The sequence below is a fragment of the Muntiacus reevesi genome, chromosome 2, assembly GCF_963930625.1.
Source record: "Muntiacus reevesi chromosome 2, mMunRee1.1, whole genome shotgun sequence".
Lineage (NCBI taxonomy): Eukaryota > Metazoa > Chordata > Mammalia > Artiodactyla > Cervidae > Muntiacus > Muntiacus reevesi.
Window position 1 is genome coordinate 6,372,870 of NC_089250.1, and position 16,996 is coordinate 6,389,865.

At 47.0% G+C, this 16,996-nt stretch overlaps 1 protein-coding gene and 1 long non-coding RNA gene across 3 annotated transcripts in view; one reads left to right on the top strand and one right to left on the bottom strand.

The window, feature by feature from the left end:
• Positions 1–327: 327 nt before the first annotated feature.
• Positions 328–14,869, bottom strand: LOC136159081 (uncharacterized). The gene is made up of 3 exons (XR_010661392.1): positions 14,778–14,869; positions 2,018–2,167; positions 328–880 (listed from the first exon to the last, which is right to left on the bottom strand). It is a non-coding gene; the product is annotated as an uncharacterized lncRNA (long non-coding RNA).
• Positions 14,256–16,996, top strand: part of ISM1 (isthmin 1) — an 82,401-nt gene continuing 79,660 nt past the window's right edge. The window contains exon 1 of one of the 2 annotated variants that reach the window (XM_065920876.1): positions 14,256–14,540. In XM_065920876.1, coding sequence (XP_065776948.1) covers positions 14,403–14,540 — 138 coding nt within the window. In that variant the 5' untranslated portion in view covers positions 14,256–14,402. Of the gene's footprint in view, positions 14,541–15,116; positions 15,217–16,996 lie in introns of those variants that run through there. The other variant, XM_065920877.1, reaches the window with a different exon arrangement.

Sequence of the window (16,996 nt, forward strand, 5' to 3'; positions counted from 1 at the left end):
CAGCCAATGGTACATCTGGCAGTCTCCCTTTTCTCTCTTCCCTTGTCTGCTGGATAAGGCACTGGGCCCTTAAATCAAATGAAGGCTGCCCTCTGAATGCCAAGGTATTCAGAATATCACAGTACAAGCAAGAAAATAAATTTTTCTTGTGTTAAGTCTTTGAGGTTTGGGGGAAGTGTTTCTTACAACAGCTAAAGTTACTTTCCCTGGCTGGTATATGTAGATTTTTTTTTTTTTTTTAGTATCACTGGGCCTGATATCACCATGGCATATATTTACTCACAACACACACATAAAAACGTGAGAACAGTTTATTCTTCGATCTTTATGAGGATCCAAAACAAACAAGATGATTTGGCTTTCATTTCCCCAACAAATAAAAGCTTCATTCTCAAATGCTAGTTTTTGTTGCCATGGATAAAACTGAACTACAGTTTGAGAACCAAGTTAGACACCAGGTAAATAAAGGAAAATCTCAATCTTGTAAAATAACAACTGTCCCAAATTTGAGCTCCAAAAACATGTAAATAGTTCTTTCATGCTTATACCTCCACAAGGCCGCTTCACGTCCAACTTTCATCATCCTGTTTACCAAGTGAGAATTTTCAGATTTCAGCTTAGACACATCTGGTTCACAAATGAGCCACAACACCCCCAATCATTGTGAAATCCTCACCACAAGCATTGGTGATGAGATCTTGTGTTTATTAGTAAAGATGTGAGAACCAGTCTGTTGTGAAGCTATTTTGAGTGGAGACGTCTCTGATGTGGCATCTTAGAGGTGTCAGTTTGGTCTTTCTTTGTTGAAGAACTATTGTCATTAAATTCACTTCTAATTGCAAATTCATCAGTTTTAGCTCTCTTTCAGATATAACCTCACCTGGAACAGTCGGAAAAAAATAATTCAGCTACTCTTTAGTTGTTAGAAAAGAGTTGACATGACCAATCTGTTGGTGTTTTCTTCCTGTCTTTTAAACTTCCCTAGGTATTTTTAGATTCCTTGCAATTTTTTCAATGCATCATAAAACTAAGTCATTTACTATTTTGAGATCACTGAAGTCAAGGGTGATTAACAGCAAATTAATTTCTCTTTTGTCTTACACCAAATCTGGCTTACTAACAAAGAGAGGAGAGAGAGATTGAGACTAAACTACTCAGAATGAACTGATAAATACTTTTGATTAGAGTAAACAAAAAAATAACTGACTCACGGCCTGTGCTGTATGCCTGCAACTAACACAACATTGTAAATCAACTATATTTCAATGGGAAAAAAATCAAACCTGAAAATAATTAATTCATTAATCTAAAAATCCAGCCTGTACCCCTCTCTATTGCTGAGCCTGCTCACAGGGCCAACTGTCTTTTTTTCACACCGTCAGCACTGTTGGTTGAGCCCAGGGTAGGCAAGGTGTGAGCTGAGAAGCTGAAGGAGACCCGAGGAGCCGTAGGAACTGCAGACGTGTTTCTTCTCTCCTGGCTGGCGCAGCAGCCATAGCAGCCGTAATTTGACACAACATAACCGTACACAACCCTCCAGGGCTTTTCCAGGTGATGCTCACAGAGGCATTTCACACAAAGTAGTCGAGACCAAGAGAATACCTCGTGATGTGCATGCACGGTGCTATAGATGAGCTCAGCTGTTACACAGTTATTATTTACAGAACGGGGCGGGGCGGGGGGGGGGGTGAGAGAGCCTGAACACACTCTCTGGGCTAATTTGCTCTCTCCCTATACCCTCCTCCAAAAAAAAACCCCAGTCAACGTTACTACATGAAGAGGTTCTATTTCATGCAGTCTCCAAATAAGCGTCTTTACATTCCACAGAATTTTCAAGATGCTTGACTGTGACTGTCAAAGAACATATTTTGACTAAATAAATATATAAATAACTTATTCGTAAAAGAAAGTCACCCTCTAACATGGTCGCACCCCACTGCCCTGAGGGGCCTGGACAAAGTTAACAAAGAATTTAGGACAAAGTAGAGTAGGTTCCCGGGAAATTCGATGGACTCACTTTGCACACACCAACATATTCTCAGTCAAGAACTCTTCCCACTTCATCAAGACCTCTGCATCTGGAGAGAGAGTCCCCAACAACGCGGCCATCCGGAGTGTGGGCCCCGTGATGTGACATACGCGTGAGGACATGGCGCCATCCGTATTCCTGCCCAAAGAGCATAATCTGAGATTAATCCTGGAGAAACAAGCACGCTAGTGTGGACTGAAAGTCACTCTGCAAAATCACCTGACCTAGACTTTTCAAATTGTTAATAAGACAAAAGACCAAAAGGAAAAGGCCGGTGGGGGGAGAGATGGCAATTGTTGAAGACAGAAATAATGAGGTGGGACCACGACAACCACATGCAGCAGGGAACGCGCGCCTGAGTCCTGAGCAGAAGGAAGACAGCTGGAAAGGGGACTGTGCCGCTGTGCCACGCTCGGCCGCTGCAGTCGTGTCTGACTCTGCAGCCCCACAGACTGTCACCGGAAGGGCCCCTCTGTCCCTGGGATTCTCCAGGCAAGAACACTGGAGTGGGTTGCTGTGCCCTTCTCCAGGGGATCTTCCAGACCCAGAAATCGAAGCCGTAGCTCTGGCCTCTCCTGCATGGCAGGCAGGTTCTTTACCCACTGAGCCGCTTAGGAAGCCCCAAAGGGTATTGTAGGAGCAATTAGAAAATTTTGAATATGAATGTAAATTAGATATAATTGTATCAGTGGTAAATGTCCTGAGCCTAATTATATTGTGATGATGTAGGAGAATCTCTGTCTTCTTAGGAGCTATACACTGAAATATTTGAGGTAAAGGGTTGCATTGAGCACTTTTTCTGACAAATACTCACAAAAGAGCAGCTATGTATTTAGTTTATTTTTCTACTTAGACTCAGCTCCCCTGGGAAGTTCCAGTGAGCTCTGTTGGGGTCCCTCGTGTGTCTGTGATCAGCAGCTAACTGGTTGGGCAGCTTTGCTTCTGGGGTGAGTCTGGTGGTTGGCTGCAGTGACTAGCACCCTGTCTTTGTCCCATCAGCAGGTTAGTCCTGGCTTATTCACGGGCAGAGGCAAAGTTCCAAGAAAGATACAGAGAGAGAGGAAGCCTGGGAAGTTTCTTGAGACCAGACCACAGAACTGGTACAACCTCACTGGTGATGCATTTTCTCAAAGTCAGGGGGGTGGATGCCTCTGCGTCACAGTGGGGAAAGCTGAGAAGTCACATTATAAAGGGCCTGGCTGTGGTGAAGGAAAAACTGTGGTCATTTTTGCCAACCACCACAAGGATGGATGGGTGTTCTTTCAATCATACCTGAAACATTTCTATAGGATTAAAAGTCTTCTAAATAAAAAGCTCCAAAGTCACTGTGGATGGTGACTGCAGTCATGAAGTTAAAAGATGCTTGCTCCTTGGAAGAAAACCTATGACAAAACTGACAGTGTACTAAAAAGCAGAGACATTACTTTGTCGACAAAGGTCTGTCTAGCAGAGGTATAGGTTTTCCAGTAGTCATGTTCAGAAGAGAGTTGGACCATAAAGAAGGCTGAGTGCCATAGAATTAATGCTTTCAAACTGTGGTGTTGGAAAAGATTCCTGAGAGTTCCTTGGACTGCAAGGAGATCAAACCAGTCAATCCTAAAGGAAATCAACCCTGAATATTCATTGGAAGGACTGGTGCTAAAGCTGCAAGACTTTGGCCACCTGATGCGAAGAGCCAGCTCATTGAAAAAGACCCTGATGACAGGAAAGATTAAGGGCGGTGGAGGATGGGGAGGGGTGGCAGAGGATGAGATGGTTAGATGGCATCACCAACTCAATGGACATGAGTTTGAGCAAACTCTGGGAGATGGTGAAGGACAGGGAAGCCTGGCGTGCTGCAGTCCATGGGGTCACAAAGAGTTGGACATGACTGACTGAACAACTAAAAGGTTGAAGAGAGAAACGGAAGATAGCACTAGAAGTGAGATACCAAGAGATATCTTGTAAAGTTGTGCTGTGTGCTTAGTCGCTCAGTCGTGTCCGACTCTTTGTGACCCCATGGACTGTAGCCCTCCAGGCTCCTCTGTCCATGGGGATTCTCCAGGCAAAAATACTGGAGTGGGTTGCCATGCCCTCCTCCAGGGGCATGTAACTTGTAAAGTTAAGTTTATATTATTGTCTAAGTCCATTCAAATGTACAGTGATGAAAGTCAGAATATTGTTAACATCTGGCTAATGGGTTACTGGGGTGCTGGTAATATAATGCTTCTTGATCTGAATAATAAAAATTTCACAGAACTGTATACACCAAGGATATGCACTCTTTTTGGTAGGTATGCCACACTTTAATATTTTAAACTATATTTAGAAAAGTAGAAAGAGCAATGGCCTTGACGTGAAAACCTGATGCTGCCACCAACTCCCTCTACAATATTGAAAATGTCAATTTAATTCCCTGGGCCTCAGTTTCGTCATCTGTAAAAGGAAGCTTGATGAATTCTGGTTGGCCCCTATCAACCTCTAAACTCAGAGATGCAACTCTGACCAGTTTGCTTTCTTTCTGTCTAGAAATTATTTATCAAAAGTTTTTTTTAAAAAACCTATGATATATAATATATAACATGGTAATTATACAAATTATAATTATATATTTTCTCCTCCAGCTATAACATGTCTGAGATTTTATTTTGTTTTGCACAGAAATAATTATAGCAAAGCCAAAGCAATAAAGGAGTCTCTTTTTTTAGTACAGATGAGCGCTACAGAGGCCAGCTATTTGCAGAAGTCAGTGGATAGGCAGGGCATCACATTTTCACGTCACACTGGAAATGCAGTCAAGGACCCTGCCACGTAAGGAAGGACCATCGTGCATCCTTTCAAAGAGCCAATCCTATTTCATCACCACTCCTGCCCATGCCTGAGAAGAACAGCCCTCCCCCAGGAATGCAGCCTCTCCCCATCCTGGGTCACACACTCAGGGTCCCTTGGGCCCTGTGTACAGTCAGGGGCTCTAAGATGAAATGAAGACACAGCATCCCCTTGGTTCTCACACGCTTGCGTGTGTGTGTGTTAGAGCCTCCAGAGTTGGAACAACGCTGCAAGTCCAGATGTCCCCCCAGCCTAGCTGTTGCTTTAGCGGGTAGAGCCCCCAGGAGCACCTCCAAGCCTCTGAGGGTGGTGATTTTCTCACTTGTGAGCACTGTGACCCCTGCACAGTTCAAAGGACTCTAGTGGAACAACATTTTGGAGTTTTTGTTTGTGTTTCCTTCAGGGCTTAGAGTCTACCTCTCGGGATCCTTACAGCTACTATTTTCTGCAATTTTCTGAGAGCTGCACCCATGGAAAAAATATTTATGGAACAGCCACCGTGTGACTTCAGAAGTGAATGAGACAGACCAGTTCCCTGCCCTCACGGACACAATCTGGAGTCCTTCATCTATTGGACAGAGACCTGGAACCACTCCTTTTGCCTCCTGTGGGAGTGAGAGTGGAACCTGAAAACAATATACAGATGAGGAAACTGAGCCATGTGTTGCTTAGTCTGTAAGGCGGGTCCAACTCTTTTGTGACCCCATGGACTATGGCCCACCAGGTTCCTCTGTCCATGGGATCTCCCAGGCAAGAATACTGGAGTAGGTTGCTTTTTCCTTCTCCAGGGGATCTTCCCAACCCAGGAATCGAACCCAGGTCTCATACATAGCAGGTGGATTCTTTACCACTGCGCCACCAGGGAAGCCCATCAACTGAGCTGAGAGAGCTAAAGTAACTTGTCTGAGAGGCTACATGGCTGGTCAATAGAATCCATTCAACCCCATTTTGTTGCAGTTCCTCCATGGATGGCCCTGAGATGAGGTGGTAAAGTATGTCCATCTCTTAGAAAAGGGACTGGCAGAAGCTAAGTCATATGGTCTAGCTGTCTTCATATTTTGTTGTTCAGTTTTTCAGTGGCGTCTGACTCTGCAACCCCATGGACTGCAGGACTATATCACACCGGGCTTCCCTGTCCATCACTGTCTCCCGGAGCTTGCTCAAACTCCTGTCTGTTGAGTTGGTGACTCTCCAACCACCTTGTCCTCTGTCGTCCCCCTCTCCTCCTACCTTCAGTCTTTCCCGGCATCATGGACTGTTCCAATGGGTCAGCTCTTCGCATCAGGTGGCCAAATATTGGAGCTTTGTGTATACGTGGAGTCTGTGTATACAAGGTCTTATTAAAACACTGCCACTCAGGACTTCCCTGGCGTTCCAGTGGTTAACAGTCTGTGTTTCCACTGCAGAGGGCATGGGTTTGACCCCTGGCTGGGGAACTAGGATCTAGCATGTCACGCAGCACTGCGGGAAAAAAAAGAAACAGCCACAAGCGTTGTTCATGCATTTTCTTTGACCGCTTTCCTGCTGCAACAGCAGAGCTGACTAGTCACAACAGAGGCCTGATGGCCCACAAAGACAAAGACACCCGCTCTCTCCCCAAAGATTCCCACCCCTCCCTATCACAGCACGTGAATTAGGGCAGCGTAAGGCCTGCAGCACACCCTCCAAATTTAGCAGCTTCACATATCTTTTAAAGAATTTTTTCCTTAAAAAGCTAAAAATAGAGTTGCCATATGAGCCAGTAGTCCCATTCCCAGTCCCAGGAGGCATATATTGGGGAAAAACTCTAATGCCAGAGGATACACACACTCCTGTGTTTACAGAAGCACGATTCACAGTAGTTAAGACATGGAAGCAAGCTAAATGTCCATCAACGAGTCAATGTATAAAGAAGATACATACACACACACAAAGGATTATTACTCAGTCATAAAAATAAAAAAGAATTTGAGTCAGTTGTAGCAAGGTGGATGAACCTAGTGTCTGTTACACAGAGTAAGTCAGAAAGAGAAAAACAAATATTGTATATTAACACATATAAACGGAATCTAGAAAAATGGGACTGATGTGCCTACCTTCAGGGAAGGAATGGAGATGCAGATGTAGAGGACGGGCCTGTGGACACAGCAGGGGAAGGAGAAGGTGGGATGGACTGGAAAAGCAGCATTGGCACGTAAACACTACTGTGTGTAAAACATACAGCTAGGAGAAAGTCACTGTACGCACAGGGATGCAGTCTGCTGCTCTGTGACGACCCAGAGGGATGCGATGGGGAGAGGAGGAAGGCTTAAGAGGGAGAGGATAAATATATAATTATGACTGACTCACTTGTCGTATGGCAGAAACTAATATAACATTGTAAAGAAATTTTCCTCTAATTAAAAAATAAATTTAAAAACATCTTCAGAAAAAGTTGTGGTAATATGTACAATGGAATAATACTTAGCCATAAAAAAATAATGAAATAATGCCATTTGTAGTAACATGGATGATCATACTAGAAATGATCATATTAAGTAAGTTAAATCAGAAAGAGAAAGACAAATACCATGTGATATATGTAGAATCTAAAATATGATACAAATGAACTTATTTGTAAAACAGAAAGACTCACAGACATAGAAAACACACTTATGGTTATCAAAGGGGTCTCAGGGGTGGGGGCAGGATAAATAATTGAGCTTGGAATTAGCAAATACAAACAAAATATACAAAATAACAGAAAAGAAGAGAAGCGAAAGACAAAGGAGAAAAGGAAAGATAGACCTATCTGAATGCAGAGTTCCAGAGAGTAGCAAGAAGAGATAAGAAAGTATTTTTAAGGGAACAGTGCAAAGAATAGAACAAAACAACATAACGGGAAAGATAGAGATCTCTTTGAGAAAATTAGAGATACCACGGGAACATATCATGCAAAGATAGGCTCAATAAAGGACAGAAATGGTAGGGACCTAACAGAAGCAGAAGATATTGAGAAGAGGTGGCAAGAATACACAGAAGAACTGTACAAAAAAGATCTTCACAACCCAGATAATCATGATGGTGTGATCATTCACCTAGAGCCAGACCTCCTGGAATGTGAAGTCAAGTGGGCCTTAGGAAGCATCACTACAAGCAAAGCAAGTGAAGATGATGAAATTCCAGCTGAGCTATTTCAAATCCCAAAAGATGATGCTGTGAAAGTGCTGCACTCAATATACCAGCAAATTTGGAAAACTCAGCAGTGGCCACAGGACTGGAAAAAGTCAGTTTCCATTCCAATCCCAAAGAAAGGCAATGCCAAAGAAAGTTCAAGCTACCACACAATTGCATTTATTTCACACACTAGCAAAGTAATGCTCAAAATTCTCCAAACTAAACTTCAATAGTATGTGAACCAAGAACTTCCAGATGTTCAAGCTGGATTTAGAAAAGGCAGAGGAACCAGCCATCAAATTGCCAGTATTTGTTGGCTCATCAAAAAAGCAAGAGTTCCAGAAAAACATTTACTTCTGCTTTGTTGACTATGTCAAACCCTTTGACTGTGTGGTTCACAACAAACTGTGGAAATTCTTCAAGAGATGGGAATACCATCTAACCTGCCTCCTGTGAAACCTGTAACCAGGTCAAGAGCAACAGTTAGAACTAGACATGGAACAGCAGACTGGTTCCAAATCAGGAAAGGAGTATGTCAAGACTGTATATGGTCACCCTGTTTATTTAACTTATATGCAGAGTGCATCATGCAGAATGCAGTACTGGATGAAGCACAAGCTGAAATCAAGATTGCTGGGAGAAATATCAATAACCTCAGATATGCAGATGACACCATCCTTATGGCAGAAATTGAAGAGGAACGAACTAAAAAGCCTCTTGATGAAGGTGAAAGAGGAGAGTGGAAAAGCTGGTTTAAAATTCAACATTCAAAAACTAAGATTGTGGCATCTGGTCCCATCAATTCATGGCAAACAGACAGGGAAACAATGGCAACAGTGACAAACTTTATTTTCTTGGGCTCCCAAATTACTGTGGACAGTGACTGTAGCCATGTAATTGCTCCTTGGAAGAAAAGCAATGACAAATCTAGATAGCGTTTTAAAAAGCAGAGACATTACTTTGCCTAAGAAGGTCCATATAGTCAAAGCTGTGGTTTTTCCAGTAGTTTTACCAATATGAAAGCTGCACAATAAAAGAAGACTGAGTGCCAAAGAATTGGTGCGTTTAAACCATGATGCCGGAGAAGACTCTTCAGAGTCCCTTGGACAGCAAGGAGATCAGACAAGTCGTTCCTAAAGGAAATCAACCCTGTTGCTGAAGCTGAAGCTCCAATACTTTGGCCACCTGATGTGAAGAGCTGACTCACTGGAAAAAAACCCTGATGCTGAGAAAGACTGAAGGTAGGAGAAGGGGCCGACACAGGATGAGATGGTTGGATGGTACCACCAACTCAATGGACATGATTTTGAGCAAACTCTGGGAGATGGTGGAGGACAGGGAAGCCTGGCATGCTGCAGTCCATGGGGTCTCAAAAAGTCAAACACATCTGAGCAACTGAACAACAACAAAGTATATAAAATAGATAACTAATAAGTTCCTGCTGAATAGCACAGGGAACTATTACAATATCCTGTAATGAGTCATAGTGGAAAAAGTATGAAAAAAGAATATATGTGTATAACTGGATCACTTTGCTGCACAGCAAAAAGATTATTTCTAATCACACACTAGCCTAGATAAGGTGTTCTAGGCAGAGTTGGAATGGGGTAAGGGCTCTGTGTCCGGAATTGAGGCTGATCATTCCTCACCCTGCACAGAAATATTCAGCCACCAGACTGAGTTCTACTAGCCAGAATTCAGGCACATGGCTGTATCTAACTGTAGAGGATATTGGGAAAAATAGTCAACTTGTATGTCCAGGAAGAAGAGGAAAAGGGTTTTAGTGAACACCTAGCAGCCTCCACCACAATTCCTAAATGCTGATCATTTTTACACCCAGAAAAGTCTCTGGTTTTGACTTTGCGAAAAATTTGATTTACACCTCACACACAGTATGCATGACTGTAACTTTTTTTAAATTGAATCCTTATGTTTGTGAGATATATATTGAACTATGTATCAGTGAAATGATATGATGTCATGGATTTGCCTCAAAATAATTTGACAATAGAAAGTGAGAGTAGAGATTTGGTCACAAGTTTTGTTGAAGTTGGGTTATTTATTATACCCTCTTTACTTTTGTATATATTTTTAAATAATAAAAACATATTTTAAAAGACTATACTAAAACTACCCTTTGCTATCTTCCAACAGTTTTAGTAAAAAAAATAAAAACAAAACAACAACTATATCTATAGATAGAGACAAAGAGTAAAAACAATAAAATCCTGATCATAATAGACTACAAGATTCTCTTCAGTTATATTAACTATAGGTGTTCTGGCTTGTTAATTTCTCTTATTTTACCCAGCTATTCCAAACAAGCCTGTCTGCAAAAGAAAAGGACTAATAATAAAAGATAAAATTTGTGAAAGAATAGTATAATCAAGACAGAAAAATTAATATTTACAGATCAGCTACTTACAGTAGGAACAGTCTAAGGGGAGTCAATTCATTAAGTAAGGCCTGTATAAAAACCACATGCTGCATCCATTAAAGAAACATGGACTGAGCATCTACTCCATGCAAGGCTCTGTGCTCAGCTCTAGAAATATAATGAGAGGAGGCAGCTGTCCCCGTCTTGAGGATTGTACTTGTCAGGACAGGCTGAACTAGCTGCGTGGCAAACATCCCCAAATCACAGTAGTCTTGAACAACAAAGTGTATTTCCTGCTGCACAAGGTTACATGCAGGCATTCCTGGTGCAATAGCTCTCTCTTGAGCAGTAACTCAGAGGTTTGGGCTCCTTCCACCTGAAAATCCTTTGCCTACAGAAAGCAAAGGGAGAGTGTGACAGATGGTCACTTCGTGTTTAATGGCCAGGTCGGAAAGTGGCAGAGCTCTCCACAGTCCCACCTAGACCCAGTGCTACTGGAAAGTGTTCTCTAGTTGTGAACAAAGGAAGAAAAAAACAGAACAAAACTGAACCGGGGGTAAGGGAGATGTGCTCTGGAATGTTCTGCCACAAAGGTGATCCAAATCTGGTATAAAGACAGACACATACATTGTACTAACGCATAGTTAGATCAATAATAAAAGATATGAATAAAGTGTTGTGGAAACTCTTAAGCAGGTAGGATTTTAAAAGTTTCCATTAACTGTGGGTATGATTTCCTAAAGGTGCTCAACACTTAATTTGCTTGGGCTATTAAAGTTACAATTCTTTTTCACAAACTTGCAATCCAGTTTTCCCTAACTCCTCAAAAGCAGACCACTGCCAATAGCCTTGTTTGGCAACAGTCACCATAGGGATGGAGGTTTATCAATATTAGTTATGTGTGCTTACTAGAACATAAACTCACCTGGAATTTGGATTTCACAGCATGCAAGAATTTTAATAGGATTCATTCATACATTTGTTCGACATTTTATACAGACTTTAGTCCCCAAAATTCAATTTACAATTTTTACAACATTTTACAAAGACTTTGATCTCCAACTCTCCTTTTACACATTTACAAGAATTTACACTCACTGCAAGGATTTCTTTCCAACGTTTTTGTAAAAGTTATTTTTCCTAGGATCCAAAAAAATATTCATTTTAGATGAGAGGAGAGGCATTGAGGCTCACATGTGCAGACTGTGTGATGGAAACACAGGATACAGCAGAGACCAGCCTGCCTCAGGCAATGGGAAAGTCATTTGTCCCTGTATGCCCACATCACAGTCTGGCACGACTGGGGCTTACAGCCAGCCTAAACTCTCTGGATACAGGATTCCAGTTTGCCATCTTAATTTACACATTCCATCGATGTGCTGATTAGCCTGAACTCCCTCACATTTTTCTAAGTGATTCTGACTTGGAAACACACAGGAGGATCTCTGTGGGATCTCAGAGCCGCTGGGACCTCCTCTTTGATCTCCCATCTGAACCCGGGACCATCCATTGTTTCAAATTCTTCCTCAGCGCTCCGGTTGACAATTATTGGCATTTTAGAGCCTGCGGATTGCAACAGGATGCCTAACAGGACCTGCTGCCTAAACATTTAAAGCGCTCCCTCCCTCCAAACATCGCCCCTTCTCAACACCCTCCCCCTCCGCCCCGCCGCTGCCCACCACACACACAATAACTGAAAGAAACGGAGTGCTTTAGAAGCTGTCGATGTGTTAGTAAGATGCTAGAGTTGGTTAAGATTTTAAAGATGCTCACGAAGCCTCTCCAGAGCAGTAACTAGCCCTTCTTGCCCCTGACACAAAACCAATCCGTGCACCAAACTTTGGGCTTCCCTGGTGGCTCAGTGGTCAAGGATCCGCCTGCCGATGGAGGAGACACACGGCTTCCCTCCCTGGGTGGGGAAGGTTCTCTGGAGAAGGAAATGGCAACCCACTTCAGTATTCTTATCCTAGGCAGTCTCACGCACAGAGGAACCTGGCAGACTCCAGTCCACGGAGTTCCAAAAGGATCGGACACGACTTAGCGACTAAACAACCAAATACTATACTTTAACCACCGTTATTTAAATACTGCAAAATGCCAGGGCGAGCACCGCCACCCCCACCCCTGTGAACTTTCATAATGATAAAAGTGTTTTTGGTCTTAATTTGGGTAAGACTTGGCTGAGGTGCCTTGTATAAAGACAGGAACTCTCAGAAGGTAGTTGATTTAAGAATCTTACTTGAGTTTGTAAGGATGGGAGCGGGGGAAGGGGGCGTGTCGGAGAGAAAGGTTTGTTTGTTTATTTCAGTCCGCAGGATAGAACCGAGAGGCTCCATCGCCGGGACACTGGAATCCAGGATGCGAGGTGCGCTTGGAAATTGGGGAAATTGGGGAACGCCTAGGCTGAAAGCTCCGCTCGCGGGGAGGACGGGGCGGGCACAGGGGAGGAGGCAAGGAGGGACCCGAGGGGAGGCGGCGGAGGAGGAGTATAAAAGGCCCGGGCCAGCCCGGGCGCCCGCCACTCCGAGCCCCTTGGAGAAGGCGGGCGTCCGGGCAGGATGCGCGGCGCCACTGCGGTGAGCTGAGCCCAGCCCCGGACCCGGCTCTCTCGTGCATCCGAGGCGAGGACCACGCGCCCTCTGCTCGACCCTCGAGCCCTTCCACCGGCCGGCTGTCCCCTGCGAGGCATGAGCGGCGCGCGGGAGTCCGAGGTTTCAGCGCGGTCATGAGACGCTGGACCGTGAGTGGCAACTGGGCGACGGCGGCCCCCAGGGCCCCTCCGGGCGCAGCGCCTCCGGGATGAGCTCCCTGACTCGCGCCGGCCTGAGCTGAGACTGGCCCCCATTGCCCCACCTCCGTCCTGCGCGCCCGAGCCGCGGGCACCTCATCCCTGCCGCTTCTTGCCGAGACACCTGCGCGCTGGACCAGACGGACGCCCGGCGAATCGGACTCGCCTCCCTTCCCAGGCTCTACTCACCGCCGCGGGCGCCTGAGCAGCGGCGCTCGGAGAGCGGGCGGCCCACTGTCCGGGAGCGAGTGTCAAGACCTTTCTGGAACGACCCCGTCTCTTCCCCCTCGTACACAGGCCAGCTGCAGGGAGGCGCGCACAGTCGCCGGCAGACACCTGGCTGGGTCGGCGCCCTCTCGGTTCTCCATCACCGTATCTCCCAACTCCACTTGTCAATAAAAGTTTCCAACCTCGCCCAGGCACCCCCACCCACCCACAGCCCCGAACCTCAGCGCGCGCGGGGCTCTGCCCTCGCCGGCCGCAGCGACCTCGGCAGCGGAGGCGCGCGCTCGGCGCAGCCGGGCAGCCGGACGCGGACTCCGGAGGGGCTCGCGGGTCACCTCCAAACACTGACAGCCCCCGCGCACGGGGCCCCCTTCTGGAGCCGGCTCTCCCGAGGACTCTGCGGCGGGGCGGCGCGGCCCGCGGCCGGGTGGAGCGCGGGGAGGAGGGGAGGTGGCTCGTCGGGTGAGTGGCTACGGGCGGCAAGGGCGGGGGAGCCAAGCGTGGAGGTAACTGCGGGCCGCCGCTGAAGCCCTCCTCCTCCTTCTCCTCCTCCTCCTTCTCCTCCTCCTCCCGCTCCCCGCGCTCCTCTGGCGGCCGCTCCCGCTCCAGCTGCGGCGCCGCGGCCACATCTGCGGCGCCCATGTGCGCTCGGGGGCTCGGCTGCGCCCGCCCCGCCGCCGCCCCCGCTGCCCGCTGCCCGCAGGGTGGGCCCCGGCCCGGCCCGGGCCCCGGGCGGCCCGTCGTCCCCGCCGCCGCCGGGGAGCGCCGGGGTTCGCTCCGCCGCCGGCTTGGACGCCCCCGGCCCCGCCGTGGCTCCGCCGTGGTGCGGCGGCGGGGACGGCGGTGGCGGCTCCTGCTCCCCGGGCCTGGCGCGCCCCGCCGCAGCCAGCGCCAGTGCCGCCGGCTCGGGGAGCGGGGCCCCGGCGGGGGCCGAGGCGGGAGCCGCGCTGCCGGACTCCCGGGCTCCGACTCCTCCTCCCCCGGCGCCGCCGCCGCCGCCGCCCGCCGCGCCGGGTCCTAAAGCCGCGCGCCTCCGGAGGATGGTGCGCCTGGCGGCCGAGCTGCTGCTGCTGCTGGGGCTGCTGCTGCTCACGCTGCACATCACGGTGCTGCGCGGTTCCGGAGCCGCCGACCGGCCGGACGCGGCCGCGGCCAACGCCAGCCGGACCCCGCTGCAGGTGAGTGCGCCGCCGGGCAGGGGCGCGCGTGGCGGCCGGGGCCCGGGGGGCGGGATGCTGACCTCGCACCTGAGCGATGCGGGGAGGCGGGTCCCCGTCCCATCAAAGAACAGCTGTTTGGGCAGTAGGTGGGCGGGGGCCACCCGTCTCCAGCCTGCACGGAGCGGGCTAAGTGCTTGGAGGCTGAACCGCCTCGGAGGTCGGGCTGCACGCGTCTCCGGGTCTGTCCCCCAGTACCTGAGGCTGCGAGCGCGAGACGGGCGGCGGAGTGTGGGGCATGTGTTGGCTTTGGGGCGCTCCCAGTCTTTGCTTGCCCTTCAGAGGCGAAGTGATGTTATTCTGAGAGGCGGGGGCGGGGGGAGGAGCGGAAGGAGACCTCAACTTGGGACAAACCCCCAAACGAGGTCTGGGAGGAAGAACCCGGTTGAGTCTGCCAGCTCAGAAAACAGTGCCAAAGGTCAGGAAATAATTTTCCGAAGAAAGCATCCCTGGTCGTCCACTTGGTCCCCGAGCCACCCTTGTACCTTCCTAGCCTGCGGAGGGCGCGGAGTCAAGCCACCTGTTCTACTCTGAGATGGCATTACCTGGGGCTTTAAAAGCTGACAGCAAAAGACTTCTTCCAGCGTTCCTGCGCTGTTGAAGGTCGCCTTAGGAATGGAATTCTGGAATTCTGATGGTCTGTGCAGCTCCAACACGGGGCGTGGGGGCGTGGGGGCGTGGGGGGCGGGGGGGGGGTCGGTCACAACTAGGGAGGGAATAGCGGGCGTCAGACACAGGATGGATTTTCCGGTTTCCAAATAAAGGGTTGCCCAGGTAGGGATTTCCTGCCGCTCTCTTGGAAAACACCTTTCCTTGGGTCTGTCAGAGGCGTTGACAACTGTCAACTTGGGGCATGGGTAAAGATGTCAGCAGGGATTTTCCCAGGAGGCAGCAGGAATTCACTCAAGCAGCATCTCTAAAAACCCTGTACTCTGCAATGTCCAGATAAGCATCATTCATTGTTTCCAAAGGGTTTTAAGATCATTGTCCTGTTAATTCTTTCCTCACATCTTTATGCAGTGTGTTGCCTAAAAACCCTAGGGTAGAGAGAAGAATTCCCTTAAATACTTCCAGAGTGCTTTCCATGTGCTAGTTTTAAGTTCTTTGCAGAACTTAACTAATTTAATGAGGTACTATATTGTTAATATCCCGACCACCCCTGCATAGATTCTGAAACCGAGGTACAGAGGTTAAGAAACTTGCAAAGTTTACACATTCCAAACTCTTGGTTTGTTACACCATGTCCTCTCTCTGGCAGGATGTTGTAGACTAAAGCAAGGTGATCTTTACACAGGAATGTAAAACCAGGAATGAAAAAGAATGCACCCCAGAGCCTAAAGTTCTTTTAACCTGGGGACATTTCTGAAAACATCCTAATTTTGTTAGGTCCTCTCCTCTTCTCCTGTGGGCAAACAGGTACAGTGACAGCCTGACCCGATCTCTTTGGGGAGATTGAAGACACCCCCATTCTGTAGATGGTGGTACACCCACCCACTGTAACACTGGGAACAATGCCTAATATCTTCAAGAATTCTGGAAGTCATATTTTATACATGATGCTTTCTTTCCTCATGGACTCATGAAAAGCTGTAAAAATGATGTTCTATGGAAAAGTAAATTTGGCAGATTTTTTTATGAGGTGTTTGCTATCATTAGAATAACCTGGGCTTGGCCTTTCCCGTTTGAATGTTAAAGTGATGAGAGAAGCAGCTGGTGGAAGTGGCAACTGCAAAGGGAAAGTGGATTAAACTCTCCAAAGGGCCGGGGGCTGAAGAACTATCCCAGCAGGGCAGAAGAAATGGGGGATCTAGAAAGCATAAGGCTCCTAGGAGTAGCTTGAATCCCAAGTAGCTGGTAATCCATCAGCTTTCAGGTTATCTTGTAATCGTGTTTGGTTATTCTGTCCACTCAATTAACTTATTCAGGCAGATTGATGAATTTAACAGGTTAGCTCATAATTTTACTCTTTTGTAATTTGTTATTGTAAAAGTTTTATATTCTTCCTGATTAAAGTTGTTCCTTTGGCCCCCTGACTCTCAAAAGTATTACGATTCAACTGAAGAGAGTGTATTTGGCCAAGTGAGGAGGTCTGCAAAATACACTTATTAGTCTGTGGTTTTCAGGGTTCGGGATGTGAATTCACTAGTAGCAGGTGTATTTGAAAACAAAACTGTGGGCACCGTATTCTTTCTGCTTAACCCATATGTTTAACCCATCTTAAACTGCATTTAACTTAAATGTGTTGGCTCTGGGATAGCTTAAGCTGCTAAAAATCATTCTTTGCAATCCAAAAGTTCATCAGTCTTTATGTTACATTATTTTTATCTCTGCTTAAAATATTGTAAAATATGAGGTTGGAGTTGGAAAGACACAATGGTTGCTTTACGTACCCAAACTGTAGTATATTGGGGAATATT